The 15,336-nt window shown below is 40.2% G+C and overlaps 3 protein-coding genes across 3 annotated transcripts; all 3 read right to left on the bottom strand.

Moving 5' to 3' along the window:
• Positions 1 to 226: 226 nt before the first annotated feature.
• Positions 227 to 4,849, bottom strand: LOC306841635 (E3 ubiquitin-protein ligase TRIM21-like). The gene is made up of 7 exons (XM_079371582.1): positions 4,776 to 4,849; positions 2,576 to 3,159; positions 2,380 to 2,475; positions 1,951 to 2,184; positions 1,441 to 1,588; positions 1,330 to 1,356; positions 227 to 1,241 (listed from the first exon to the last, which is right to left on the bottom strand). The coding sequence occupies exons 2-7, from the start codon at positions 3,155 to 3,157 to the stop codon at positions 676 to 678; spliced, it is 1,653 nt and encodes a 550-aa protein (XP_079227708.1). The 5' UTR covers positions 3,158 to 3,159; positions 4,776 to 4,849; the 3' UTR covers positions 227 to 675.
• Positions 4,850 to 5,201: 352 nt separating this feature from the next.
• On the bottom strand, positions 5,202 to 10,237 carry LOC306841733 (E3 ubiquitin-protein ligase TRIM21-like). Its single transcript, XM_079371694.1, has 7 exons — positions 10,187 to 10,237; positions 8,624 to 9,147; positions 8,041 to 8,136; positions 7,449 to 7,682; positions 7,165 to 7,312; positions 7,055 to 7,081; positions 5,202 to 6,960 (listed from the first exon to the last, which is right to left on the bottom strand). Exons 2-7 carry the CDS (start codon positions 9,143 to 9,145, stop codon positions 6,413 to 6,415), a joined length of 1,575 nt encoding a protein of 524 aa, XP_079227820.1. The 5' UTR covers positions 9,146 to 9,147; positions 10,187 to 10,237; the 3' UTR covers positions 5,202 to 6,412.
• A 1,053-nt stretch (positions 10,238 to 11,290) lies between these two features.
• Positions 11,291 to 14,294, bottom strand: LOC306841741 (E3 ubiquitin-protein ligase TRIM47-like). Its single transcript, XM_079371705.1, has 4 exons — positions 14,236 to 14,294; positions 12,493 to 13,092; positions 11,876 to 12,103; positions 11,291 to 11,763 (listed from the first exon to the last, which is right to left on the bottom strand). The coding sequence occupies exons 2-4, from the start codon at positions 13,000 to 13,002 to the stop codon at positions 11,737 to 11,739; spliced, it is 765 nt and encodes a 254-aa protein (XP_079227831.1). The 5' UTR covers positions 13,003 to 13,092; positions 14,236 to 14,294; the 3' UTR covers positions 11,291 to 11,736.
• Positions 14,295 to 15,336: the final 1,042 nt, after the last annotated feature.

Genomic DNA, 15,336 nt, shown 5'->3' on the forward strand with positions numbered 1-15,336 from the left:
CAACATTAAACTCGTAAAATGAATCTTATTTATATTACTTACTGATCTTATTAATTTACAAACGTAAATGTATGTCTTTGTCGTAAATTTCTGTGTTCAAGCTCGAAATTATTATTTTTTTTTTAAAATGGCCCTTTCCTTAGAACTCATCCACATCATGTAACATGAAAAAAAGATTGAGAAACAGAAAATAAATGATTGCAAAAAAAACAAAAAACAAAGGGGCTGAGAGTGTAAGAAAGATTTAACTTTTTTTTATTGAAAACTTATGATTTTTCATAATCCCATTTCATGGTAGATTGCAAAAAAATACATGTTGTACGATGTAAAAGTGTTTGAATTTTCCCTATCTTCATGATCATATAAAACATCTAATGATGGACTATAAACAAATAATTAAAAATGTCATTAATCATGATTAATTATCCAATTTCTGCAAATAATGGCAATTACAAATTGTAACCATTTTTCAGCAATTATTTTCTATGATAGAAATGTTAAGCCCAAATCACAATCATGGTGAAACATGGTGTTACAGCATTTATTTTCAGTTTTATCCCTGACCACAGAAATATGTCATTGTCTATAACTCCATTCAGTACCCAGAATGTTCGTACACAAGAAACAACAAGACAAAAAACATCTTTACCAAAATACAACTGAACCCCTTTGTCTTCATGACAGATCCACCTCCAGTTCACCTACGTTCACAGAAGAAATGATCAAGGGATCCATGTTTTCGTCATCTAGTTTCAAATGGGGACTGAAATATGGGAAAATCGTGCCATCGAATGAACAGTCAGTGAACGAGTAGATGTGAGATTTGGAAGCCACGTCATAAAAGGACACCAGACCCTCCTCATAATCCACAAACACTCCCACTTTCTGAGGTTTGTCTTTCAGGAACAGACGAGCTGGTGGAGCTGTCAGGGCTGCGTACTTCTCATCTTCATAATGTACAGTAACCCAGTAACCATTGTCTGGGTTCAGCAACAGTTTCCCCTTGCGGTTTGCGTCCCCTCTTGCTACACCCAGATCCCATCCAGTCTTGTTCCCGACCTCCACCTCCCAGTAGGACTTCCCATAAGTCAAGCTGTTAAGACCCAGGACGCTGCCAAACATGTCAAACCTCTCTGGAGAGTCAGGGACTTCCTGGTCTTCTCCTCCGTCTTTGACTTCTTTACCATCATCAGAAAGAACAAGGCGTTGGTGGGCGGTGGTTGGATCCATCTTTACATCCACTGTTAATAAGTTTAAAATAAAAGTCAACATTATATCTACACAGCCAAAATTTTGAAGGACACCATAAAAAAGAGACTTATCACCCACCTGTGAACTTTGGAATTCTTTTCATTTCTGTAAAGTGGAGCAATAATTTTAGATCAGACTTAGAACGTCGACGTGCAGCTTTGAACCATATCACCATGATACAACTCTTACCAATGGGGCTCAGCTTCTCCAGTTCTTGTTGAACTGATTCCAACATGGCGGTTTTGATGTTTTCCATGGTGCCAAATGACAGTGATGTGTCCAGCTCTACCTCTGGGTAATCTTTGATGTTGTCCAGGTCTTGAAGAGATGGGAACTTCTGGAATGGGAACGATGTAAGAAAAACTCTGAGATGACCCACTCTGTCCAGTCTGTTCAGTCCCACAATCTACTGCTGCCTTTAGCTTGGAAATGTCCCATTTTAATGGAAAAGATTTGGCACATTGGCCCTATTTTAATGTCCCATGACAAAGTTGATGAAATATCAAGGGAAGTCCCAAACCAAAGGAAGGGTTGAGAGAGCTGAAATGGGATTGGTCCCAGCAAATTCATATGGTTAGCAGTTTAGCAACGGACCCTTAGAAAGGCTTGGCTTTTGTTCATCTTCTCAAAAGAAAGACCTTTTCTTCATTATTTGAAGACTTATCAGAAGTTGTACGTTTTCTACAAATGTCCTCTCACCTGCAGGAAAAGGACGTGATCCTCAAGTGCAGATAAATCGGCCAGTTCATAGATGGTTTTCTCAAGCCGATCAACCTCTGCTTTCATCTTCTGCTCGATGTCTTTTGCCTCCTTTTTCACAACCTTCCTCCTGTCCTTCAGTGGCTGAAGAGCTCTGTCACGGGCTTCCTTCACAATTGCAATCACAGCTGTGAACACAGCATCAATATCTCCACATTCATCGTTCAGCTGGTCCTGAAAATGGAAGCAGATCAAGGATCGTTCATTAGACAATTTACTTTACGTTTGTTGGGACAAATAAAGATTTAACAGTTCTTCCATTCAATGGTTTGGTAACTCGCTTGTCCAGTTTTGATGTTCACGGATTGGTCTGATCAGCACTCAAATGTTCAATCCAGGATCGGAAAAATTCCTTCCCTTGTGCCTTACCTCGCAGTTTTTTAGAGCTACATTGATCTCAGCCATCCGTGTTCTTCTGTTTGCAACTTTCTGTTGTAACTCAGACTTGCTGTTTTGAAGCTTAACCTGAAAAAACAAAAAAGTGAGTCAGTATCCCATTTTAAACACTCTTTCACATCCACATCTGAATGTGCATACTTCTTTACAATGTAATGTGATAATTCACCTTCTTCCTGTTCCATTCTTCTTCAGTAGGAACCACCTCCTCCTGGTCTTCCTCCATACAGAGGACACAGATGCATCTCTTCTTCGTCCTGCTGTACAGCTCTAGAGGGCGTCCATGCTGCAGACAGGCCCTCTCATCCAAGTTCTCCACAGGTCGCACCAACTTGTGGCCCTTTAACCTTCGAGTCGTAGAATGATTCTGCAGGTGGGTCGGACAGTACGAGGCGAGACACACAAGGCAGGACTTCTTGGCTTTCAGCTTTGGCTCTGTGCAAATGTCGCAGGCCACTTCCCCAGGCGCCCCAGTGTATTCATCTACATTTTCTCTCTCTGGGATCACTATTTTCATCTTTTCAACAATGTTTCTCAGGATAATGTTCACGTCTGGGGTTTTTCTCAGATGCTGCTTGCACAAGGGACATATCATGTCATTGAACCTAATGTGGCGGCACAGACAATTCTTACAAAAGGAGTGGCCACACGTTGTGGTGACAGGATCCACAAATACACCCATACAGATGGTGCACGTGATGTGCTTCTCAAGCAAGCCAGTGTTGCAGGGTGATGCTTGAGCAGAGGCCATATCTGTGTAGAGATCATCATGAAGTTACTCAATCAAATTTGTCAAACAGTAATTTTTTTGACTGAGCAATTCTGTGTTGCACTCGGATATACGACCAAATATTCAGTGAGTCGGTATCCGAGGTTGTCAGATACTAGTGATTTACCCTTTAGGCGTGTTTTACAGACAAACATGGTTTTATTACTTTCAAACACTTTATCGACCAAGTTTTGCTCTTCTGTCTTCTTCTTTTAGGAATTTATTGTTGTTCGTACTGATGTGGTAATATTCTTTAAAGCACGTTGTGAACTTGTGTGACCTCTGTGAAAGGTGCTAAACCAAATCAGCTTAATATTATCATTACTACTTTTATATCCTTGAACTGCACCAGTCTGCCAAGTGCCATCTCCATTTGAGTCCTTCCCTTGCTGCCTTGGGGAAGGACTTCAAGAGGTACCTCATGAGTGCTGAAAGCAAATGTTCAGTACAGTACCAAAAGCTCAGGGATAGGCCTGTTACTAATCATCAACCTCTGATGTTTGAAAAACAAAGCCAACGCAGAAGTATAAAACTACAGTTCCTCTACTGTCCACTTGAGGCAGGCTGCAAACACACGCATTAAAATGCTGATTTTTACTGCAGAGTTAACTACGTTTACAGCCTGTAGATGTCTCTTTATTTATACAAACTGTACTGTGGGTGAACTTTATTATTATTTTTAACTCATCTGTTGTGATTGTAGTCTAAATATGTGTAATTATGGGCATGGTTGATGTGAAAGGCAGGTGGTTGTTCTGTAGTTGTTTGCCAAGAGGCTCAAGGCCTACCGCAGCTGCACCTCTTTTCCTTTAGCTATAAGTTAGCTTGAGATAGCATTTCCAAAATGCCGAATGCCAGTTTTAGGCTTCAAAAGTCAGCTTTAGAAACAAATGGATGACTTCACTGACATGCCGTTCATATTTTGTACAGTCTAAGTCACACACTCTAAACAGCCACATCTTCGGCACTGCAGCAGTTCTTCTCATTCAATGATTTCACCATCAATTGATGAGATTTTAAGATGACAAAGTTCTTTTTCCCAACTAGGATTGTGTTCTTCAAGTGAGGGTAAAACTATCCAGAACAACAACAACCAATGTGGCTTAAGATAAAAGATTAAAAGAAAATATCAGTGATTTTTTTGGATTTTTTTAAATCGCCATCACTATTTTCAGTTATTAATCGTGGTTTTTTTCAGCATACAGTTTTTAAAGTAAGGATAGCAGAGTTCTTTGGTCTCTGAACAACATTAGTGCTGTTCAGTCCGATAAAGTATTATTAGAGTCACACCTATACTGAACAACTCAGCCTCGAGTGTTTGTTCAACACAGCTTCATGAGTGTGTGCGTGTTTAATCTCAGAGAATTTCAGTCTAAGTGTCGAATATTAAGGTAAAAAAAAAAAACATTCAAAACTTAAAAACAATCCACTAATAAAAATACATTGGAGTTTAATTAATGATGTTTAAAGAAAGTGCTAAACACTGTTGAATTAATTTTTAAAGATGTGAAGAGTCTCAAAACAAACTCAATAAAAATCTCTTTTCTATATCTATTTTAAGAGAATAACCAAACAACTCCCATAAAAAGTATAACGTTACCTTAGATGTTCCTGATCGCAAATCCTTCTGTCTCTTTGTCTCTTCACTCCCAAAGTGTTGTGTGCATGCTTTTCACTGGGCCTTGTTCAGTTTCGTTTCTGTGGAAAGGCTGTGCAAATTATTTTTTTTTTGTTCCTCATCTTTAAAAGGTACGTCAGCATGCAAACAGTCAACCAAATGATCGCTTATTAATGCAGGGAGTGTCACATGTTAAACAGGTTTACACACACAACAAACGTTGCTTCAAGGTTTCACTGGAACTGCACTTGCAACACAACACTCCTTTTATTTGGCCTAAGGACACATCAGCTGCAGGAGGTCGGGATTGAACCCCCAACCCTCTGGTTAAAAGATGAGACCACTGAGCCACAGCCGGTTATAGGAAAGAAGTAAAAGTGTAAAAGAGAATACAACGGAAACACTTAATAAACAAAGTTCATGTATTTAGTTGAGACATAAACTGCCATTAAACAGACAGCACTTATTTGGTTAACATAACTAAGTACTCAAGCATTCTTGTAAGCTAGCTTTACATACAATATACTTCTTCAGCAGGGGCGTGTAAAGACTTGTACGACTGGACACTGAGCTGAGCACTGACGTGTGCACGGGTGGCCTGGAGTGTGATGTTTGCACCAACACACACTCTTTCTAAACTTCACTAATCATATCAACTTTATAACACAAGATACCGGATGCATTAGCTTTTTTTTTTTTTTTTTTTAATGCACAAAATGAAGATTTATTTTACTTTGAAAATCCAATGCAAAGTCCTTCGCAGTCTAACTTGCTCATGTTTTGGTCTGTGCCTCTTAGTTCATTGTAAGGAATACATAGTGCTTTAGTTTCCTGTGCACCTGTCCTATGAAATAGACATTGCAGCCTTTACAACAAAAAAGACATAAGAGTTGGTTTTAAAGTCCCACTTCTGAGAGGTCAAATAGGATTTTTGGGGTGTCACCTGGGGTGGCCAATCAGATTTCAAGGGGGGCTCATGCCACCCCTGGCTGCTCATCTGGACACGCCCCTGTACCACATCGAGAATGACTTCATTTCTGTGCATCTATGAGAGCATATTTCATGATAAAAATGCATTTTCTTATTCTGCTTACACTTTTGTAAGTTTTTTAGGGCAACATTTTTTAAGGTTTTCCTCACATGATGCAATCATTTCTAAGATTGCATCATATTTTGTCTAAAGAATCCTGCCATGTTTTTAAAAAAAAATGTTTTTTAGTTTCATTTCCTGAAAAAAAAAAAAAAAACCTATGCAACGCTTTCTTTCTCTCAGCCTTCCTGAACCATTGCATAATAGTAAGACTTTGTTTATACAGCACTTTTCAAACACTCAGTCACAAAGTGGTCCATAATTAAATCAAACAATTCACACAGTGCAAAAAATGTACACAAATAAATCACAATGTCAAAAAACAAGGAACGGTTAAGATTAGAAATTGGAAGGTTTAAATAGGAGCGTTCTTGTTTCATGCAACATCGTCACTCCCTAATGCTTTTACATTTTGTCTTGCAAATCATTTTTAACGTTCAAATACAAAATTACAAAAAAAAAATTTAACTTTTCAAACACAGCAAGCATTAAAGAGCAGAAATCAACGCACACATAAGCTTCTTATTCTTCATGACAGATGTCTCACAGAAGAAATGATCAAGGGATCCATGTTTTCCTCATCTCGTTTCAAATGGGGACTGAAATATGGGAAGATCGTGCCATCGAATGAACAGTCAGTGAACGAGTAGATGTGAGATTTGGAAGCCACGTCATAAAAGGACACCAGACCCTCCTCATAATCCACAAACACTCCCACTTTCTGAGGCTTGTCTTTCAGGAACAGACGAGCTGGTGGAGCTGTCAGGGCCGCGTACATCTCGTCTTCATAATGTACAGTAACCCAGTAACCATTGTCTGGGTTCAGCAACAGTTTCCCCTTGCGGTTTGCGTCCCCTCGTGCTACACCCAGATCCCATCCAGTCTTGTTCCCGACCTCCACCTCCCAGTAGGACTTCCCATAAGTCAAGCTGTTAAGACCCAGGACGCTGCCAAACATGTCAAACCTCTCTGGAGATTCAGGGACTTCCTGGTCTTCTCCTCTGTCTTTGACTTCTTTACCATCATCAGAAAGAGCAAGGTGTTGGTGGGCAGTGGTTGGATCCAGCCTCACATCCACTATTCAAGGCAATATGAAAGATGTTCATAACATCGGAACTTAAAAGCCAAGATTTGAGGATAATGTCAGGAACAAACAGGCCCTATCACCCACCTGTGAACTTTGGAAGTCTTTCAATCTCTGTAAAGTAGAGAACCGTATTTAGGAAACTTGTAACCTCTGCATGTAGCTTTAAACAATGACCACCATGATACAACTCTTACCAATGGGGCTCAGCTTCTCCAGTTCTCGTTGAATTGATTCCAACATGGTGGTTGTGATGTTTACCATGGTGCCAAATGACAGTGATGTGTCCAGCTCTACCTCTGGGTAATCTTTGATGTTGTCCAGGTCTTGAAGAGATGGGAACTTCTGGAATGGGAACGATGTAAGAAAAACTCTGTGATGAACCCAGCAAGTCAAATGGACCTCAGAGAAACAGATTTAGACTGAACTCTTTCCAGTTGGTTTAATACCACAATCTATCTTTCTAAAAATGTCCTCTCACCTGCAGGAAAAGGACGTGATCCTCAAGTGCAGATATATCGACCAGTTCAGAGATGGTTTTCTCAAGCCGATCAACCTCTGCTTTCATCTTCTGCTCGATGTCTTTTGCCTCCTTTTCCACAACCTTCCTCCTGTCCTTCAGTGGCTGAAGAGCTCTGTCACGGGCTTCCTTCACAATTGCAATCACAGCTGTGAACACAGCATCAATAGCTCCACATTCATCGTTCAGCTGGTCCTGAAAATGGAAGCAGATCAAGGATCGTTCATTAGACAATTGACTTTTTCTTTATCAATTTGCACCAACACATAGAACAAAAAAAGGTCATTCTTGGACACGTTGATCAGAAACCACAACTCTTGGCCTGTAGAAAAAGTGTTAACTGTTCCAATGCTACTACAGCACTGGTCCAGGCTTCGGACCAAGAAGCAAAATTATTATTTGTTGGGACAAAAGCAATTTTTTAAAGTTGTTCCATTTGATTGCACACTGTTTGGTAACTCAGATGGCCAGAGTTGATGTTCACTGATTGGTTTGATCAGCTTTTCAAAGGTCAATTCAAAATCCCCCAAAAATCTCTTCCTTTGCAACTTACCTCGCAACTTTTTAGAGATGCCTTTATCTCATCCATCCGTGTTCTTCTGTTTGCAACTTTCTGTTGCAACTCAGTCTTGGGGCTTTCAAGCTCAGCCTTTAAAAACAAGAAGTAATGAGTACATATCCTATTCCAAGTACTCTCAAATAGGCCAATGCAACATCAAGAACACAGGAATTCCGAAGTCAGAAACTCGGAGGAACTACAGTACCCTGAGTTCAAATCCAACATGGCTGCTACTTGCATCAACAGTAACAATCAAGCTGTAGCTATTGTCTTTATTAGTATCTATCTGTGTTTTTTTCACCTTCAAACTATTATGTAGTGGGTTGTTAAGGCCTGTAGCAAAAAAACAAAGGTACTCCTGGAGGCGTCCATGTTGCTTATCCAACTTGTTGCAGACTGGCAACTAGAGCCACTTACTTTGATGTGACATCATTCCCAAGATCAACCAAATGCACCAACAAGCATGACAAGCTTATGGAAATCTTCACACAATGCAATGTACACAAAATCATCACCTCTTAACACAACCATGTCTGTTTGTATTCCTATTTCAGCATGTTTGCTAGATATAATTCACCTTCTTCCTGTTCCATTCTTCTTCAGTAGGAACCACCTCCCCCTGGTCTTCCTCCATACAGAGGACACAGATGCATCTCTCCTTCGTCCTGCTGTACAGCTCTAGAGGGCGTCCATGCTGCAGACAGGCCCTCTCATCCAAGTTCTCCACAGGTCGCACCAACTTGTGGCCCTTTAACCTTCGAGTCGTAGAATGATTCTGCAGGTGGGTCGGACAGTACGAGGCGAGACACACAAGGCAGGACTTCTTGGCTTTCAGCTTCGACTCTGTGCAAATGTCACAGGCCACTTCCCCAGGCGCCCCAGTGTATTCATCTACATTTTCTCTCTTTGTGACCTTTGGGATAAGAGACTTCTTACACCGGGGACACATCCTGTCAATGTCGCTGTGCAGACATTTCTTACAAACGGAGTGGCCACAAGCTATAGAGACAGGATCCACAAGTACATTCATACATATGGGGCATTGGAAGGGCCTCTCCATCAAGCTAGTGCCAAAAGATGATGGTTGAGCTGAGGCCATATCTGTGTAAAGAAATCAAGGTAATAAGGTAACTCAATTAGATCTAAGGCCTTATATTCAGCAAGGTACTATCCGAGAATAACGTACAGAAATGCCTTCCACTTTTGGAGCCTAATTCAGATGTGCAGGGTAGCCCATAGAACCTGTAGTCTTACTCTTTTAAATACAATAAGTCTTTCTACAGTCACATCCCTGAGTTAAGTGTCATGTTTTATTTCTGGTTCGCTTGTGTTTTACTTTGATCACTTACCCTGTGTCTCGTTTCAGGTTTGTTCCTGCATGCCCTTCCCTCAGTGTTTCCCGCTCTGCTGATTACCTCATGTGTCTCACCTGTGTCTTGTTAACTCCACCCCCCTTCAGTATATAGTCTCTGTTTCCCTCATACTGTGCCAGTTCGTATTGTTCTTGTGACCTTCGTTCCAGCTCTTAATTCATGTTGTTATATATCCTTACCAGTTTCTGTTTTTCGACCTGCCTTCAGCCTGCCACATTTTGGATACCTTTGCCTGTTTTTGGATTCCGTGTACCAAATCTGTTTTATGAATAAACAAAGTGACCTCGTGGTCCCGAGTGTGAAAGAGTCGTGCATTTGGGTTCTTTTCTCACGGTTCAGTGGGACACCTACAACCATCTGCATTTGGGTCCTACCCCAGCTGCCTGAATCGTGTTTTGCCCTTCTATCCAACTATAAAGATGTCATTTTTCTTTTTTTTTTTAAGTCTGTCCTTTGCATCCACCTGACAGCTGGCATGTATATTACTTATAACCCCAGGGACCAATCACAGCCCGGTCTGCTGCCACTGACTGGTCGGATGCATTTCTGACATGATTAGTGTGGGATGAAATTTGAACATGATTTACAGTATGTGTATATAAAGCCTATAAACACACTGGGGTGTAATTATAGATGAGTATGTAGGAAAAAAAGCTTTCAAAAGAATTTTAAGAAAATTATTTGCTAATTTCTCTAATAAAAAACATTTAAAACAATATTCAAAATTACAATATCAGCACATTAGTACTTGTGAATGATAATGTTACCTTTGAGCTCCTACGATGTTCCTTATCCAACACTCTTCTGTCACTTCTCACTCAACTCAAAAAGTGTGTGGGTGTTCGTTGGGGAGGGTGTGTGTGTGTGGGGGGGGGGGGGGGGAGGGGGGGTAGGATGTGTTTATGTGCATGTTGCTCAAGATGCATGTTGACTGCTAGAAAGTAATTTCAGCAATTTTCATTTTCAGTGATTTAGATTTAATTTGAAGATTTTACTTCAACGTCATTTTCCACTAAAATTGCTCATAATTGAAATGTAACAAAACAACTGAATTGAATGAAATGTAAAACATCTTCACAATAAAAAACTTTAAAAAAAAATTCTGTTTCGAAAATATAAATTTTCCTTTGAATCATCACATCATTCATCCAGGCATAAATTACAGTCATACTAGAATTCCTTCTCACTCAGTCTTCAGCGTCAAAGATCAAGTGCAGTTTTTAGTTAAGTTATAATTGTCATGTATTCTTAAATGTTACAAATTATTGTGATAATACAGTCAAAAGAAAATATCAAACAACTGTTTTTAATTTGGGAAATAGCTTTCTGTTTGTGTGTGTGTGTGATGAAGTCACTGTCTTATCTCTGGAGTCAACAGAAAGCTGCCAGTGCGACTGGTTAGCTTAGATAGCACAAAAACTGGGCACCCTGGTATCTGATTGGCTGTATCATATGGTAGAAAAACATGCAGGCAATGACAAGCATAAAAGTTTGTGGAAACTAGTGTGTGAAAGCTACAATTTGACTTTCTACGAGGGTGTTGTGACTCACATGTTTTGCTTGATTTGCCTGGTACTGCTGGCCCAGAAACGGCAGTCTTTGGTCATGCTCAGGTTGGGTGGCTCAAGGCTGTTATGGTGATACACTGTTTTGCTTCATGTTGGAAGTCATTTATACTTATACATATACCCAGAAATCTGACTAGTGTTATCAAGTGACAACTTGATGACACACCTAAAAGGTATTGAACAGAAACATCAATGTTTCTAGTTAAAAAGCAAACAAGATAACCAATAAACTACGATCAGAGAAAAGCTAACATCAGCATCCAGCCATTTATCTAAAGGAGGAATGTGCAATTTTGTAACAACTCCACTAGATGTCATCATTGAGCACCAGCATGAAACCAAAACAAACTTCTCTATGACCAAACTTCTGCCATAAGAAAGCCTTGGCTCTCCTCCAGCGGCACACGTTCAGTTGTTGTGTTAGCAGGCTAATGTCACCGCTCTTTAGCCGGCCGTCCTTGCCATGTAAACACAATGTAAACATGGCACTGACAACAACAAAAGCCGGCTGGACTCGAGCTTCTCGAGTGGTTCTACACAATTCAAAAGGGAAGCTTAAATTTCTTAGCTAGCAAAGTTAGCATGAAACTAAGCTAATGGAAAGGTTTTTTACAATGTTAAGCACATGGTCCAACTGTTTGCAGGGCATGTCCATCACTAGTACTGTCCAACATCACGTCATTTTGACAAACATGCAGGTTCCTTTTGTTCCAGAGCTCTTGAAGATGAATTGTCAATTGAGGGTCAAATTAGGTCGACGTTCTGTGCAGAAATCTCTGGAAGGACGAGAGAGAGAAAATCAAGTGTCGTCACAAATATATCTCATCAAACAAAAAGTAGTTTCTAAAAGTCATTGGCCATCTTTGGACGTTGGACCATAAAGCAGACCTGTAGGAAGTGGAGGCTGTCTTCTGTCTGTGCCAGCTGCTCCAGTTCAGTGTTTCTACTCTGCAGTTGAGAGATTTCCTCCTCGAGCTGTACGATGAGCTCTTTATGTTGGGCCCACACCTCCTTCACATTCTCCTCGCCGAGGTCTGCCAGTTTGATTTTCTCAACTTTGCTTATTTTCTCTTGAATGTCTTGCTGAAGTTTGATCTTCCTCCGTTTTAATTTAATCTGTGGGAAAATATTTGGTATTAAGAAATACAGTTTGCTCAACAGTAACCACTTTGGTTAGTACACATTGTAAGCTATAAGCAGTATTTGGGTACATAACTAGAACATCAACTTCCATACAATTGGAAGAGCTGACTATCTTTGGTTATCATGACCATGTACAGGTGGAGCTGCCAAACAACTTGGTGCATTCAATTGAGAATTTGGTTTGATTGTTTGGGATTTCAAGATTTTATTCGTCAGCTATTTGTTATCTCAATATGTGTCTGATGAATCTGAAGTTAGTTTCCCTGCATATTTAAGTTTTCAAAGTTAGGCCTGCCAATAAATGTAGAGTGACACAAATAACTGAACTTCAAATGTTTTGCTGGTGTGGTTCTCTTATGTACCTTCTTCTTTCTCGCTTCCTTGTTAATAGAAACAACGTGATGGCCCCTGTGTTCTGACTGGGCACACATGGCACAAATACACGTTCGATCACTCCTACAGAACTGGCTCAGCTGCTTTCCATGCACTCCACAAACCGAGTCCTCCAGGTTCTTCAGCACACTGATCAGAAAGTGGCGCCCAAGCTCTTCGTCCTGGTAATGTGGCTCCAGATGAGCGGCACAAAATGACGCCATACACTCCAGGCAGGATTTAACTGCTCTGTGCTTGGCTGGGCAGAAATCACAGGGAACCTCTCCTGATTTGAAAGGCGCAGTTGCGTCGTCACTCGGGGCGTGAGTTTGGTCGGTTTTGAGCTGCGGCCTGATTGGGAAATGGGCTTTGCAGAGGGGGCACTGACAGGCCCGGTTAATCCTCCAGAATTCGCCGATACATCCCAGACAGAAGCGGTGTCCACAGGGAAGGGAGGCAGGTCTGGTGAACCCGTCTAGACAGATACAGCACTCGGACATTATCTTCTCGCTTATCGTCTGTTAAATGTGTGCACACAGTTGGTCCGGTTTGGTGAGGAAGTATTCCACTGGGAGTTTATCGCAGTGTATCTGCACAGAATACATAGAAAAATGTTAGCACACATTTGGATTACAATACTTTCGCTGTGATTTCAGCATTTGTAATCAGAGCAGGGCAGGGGATTCAGTGCCTTGCTCAAGGAACCAAAGGTGCCGGGTGCTCAAGATCATCGTCTGCAGTCGAAGTAGGCTAATACATCGATACTCAAATCATTGTTTTTGACTGGCGAATGAATCTAATAAATCCAGCACATATCTGCTGTACAATTGGCCGATATCAATAGTCAAGTTAATATCAGCTTTTATGGGCTGGACATAAAATCAGCCGTCTGTACTAATGTGACCTTAAAAAACCCTCACATGCTAAAAGCAGGTTTTAAACAGTTAAGCGGTAACTGCGTCAGGGAGGAAAGAGTATCCAGAACATAAATATCTATACAGAAAGAGTTTAATCAATTCTGTACTAATGATCTTTGTCACTGTGTTAAATAAGATACATGTAGATTTGGCTCCAGTTGTTGGTTGGGCCAAACACTTTGATTTCAGACTCTTTTATTAGGACATAACTTGTAAATAAAGACAATGTGCCGTAGAACTTGAATCCATAACAAAGTAATAGCTTAAATGAATAATCTACAAGCCATATGTCTTTATCATAGACAAACATGGATTAAATGGAGCTCTGAAGTTACTGTTATAGCAATGAGGTGATTGGCCAATCAGAATTGAGAATTCTCTAGGGTAATGTGAATTCAATTCCATTTTATTTCTATGGCACATTTCATACAAACATAAACCCAATGTGCTTTATAGAAGACAACGATAAACAAACACAATACAAGCTCATTACAAATAGTAAACAAAACAAGTGAAGTGCAGGTGGTGTATTTATTATTTTATCGTTTTCAGCAGTCCTCACTGAAATGTTATTAACTTTATAAAAATGTCAGGTTGTGGATTTTTGTTCGGTCATGTCAGTCTTATTATGCAATGTGGCTGAAGTGTAAATGACTCACTCATCACTTCCATGAACTGTAAACAATAAAGAGTGTGTGTTTCATGATCCACACGGAGCTTATCAGTTCTGTTAACTTACAAAACAATGACGGCAGTTATCAAAACACCACGAATAAGAATGAAAACATCGAAAATGAAATGATGAAACTCACATACCTGTCACATTATCGCTGCTCCAGCTCGTCCTTCCTCAGGCTCTAACAGTGTGAGTCGTCGCTACATGTTCCTCCTCTGCGCAGGTTATTATTTACCGTCTCAGGTAAAGACACACCCGTCACTGCTGGGAAAGAGGGCGGTGCCCTGTTGGACTCATTGGACTCATACACCTACACACACCTGATAAGACAGGTGAAGGCGTTTACTCGTAACATTTGAGAAACACACATGCTAGCATCAAGTTGACTACAACTTTTATTCTCACAAGTCAAAGGAAAGGAAGAAATACTAATAATGACATCACTGCAAAGTCAGTTTGGATATACTGAGGTTGATTAAACCCTTACCTTATAAGAAATCAGTTGCATTGATTAAAGTGTAACTACAGTTAGCATGCAACTTAACTGCAATCGTTAGCATGCTCAGCTAACTGTATCTTTTCAATTCAACTCTTATTATTACATGAATAGAAAGTTTTGATAATAATACAGCAAATCTCGCAAACCTAAACTTGAGTTAATCATTTTAAGGCTGCTATAATAAATCCTTATGCATCTAAATTTACCCCTTAGTCATTACATTCTAGGCTATAAAAAAACACACTGTTTTAGTCTTTGGTACACAAATGGTGAGTAATTGGCTGAACAACTGACATCTGTTCTGAGGTCCTCTTTATTGTAATGAAGCAGCCCTTAAGAATTTAAATGACAAGCACATTTTCTGTCTCTGTATTTACGGGTTCCTAAATGTAGAGGTTGTGGGTTTAAGGCCCAGTCCACACGTAGGCGGGTATGTACAACACAAGTTTCGTCTCCAGCGTTTAAAAAAAAAACGCTGAGTACTCAAAACATCTTCATCCACATAAAAACACAAAACACAATCTCCTTGACCTGTTAAAATGTTCTCGCCGCTCCTCTGCGATGACCATTTTATTTACGCAGTGGTCGACTCAGGTGTCTCTGCTCATGAACACAGTGAGAGAGTAACTGTGACATGTACAGTATGTATATGTATGTAAAAAGTCCAGTTTACAATGTTTACAGCACTAGTTTGATCACGTCTGCCATCGCACTAAACTCATGTAAACGAAAGGTACAGAGT

The sequence above is a fragment of the Symphodus melops genome, assembly GCF_947650265.1.
Source record: "Symphodus melops genome assembly, chromosome: 20".
Classification (NCBI taxonomy): Eukaryota; Metazoa; Chordata; class Actinopteri; order Labriformes; family Labridae; genus Symphodus; species Symphodus melops.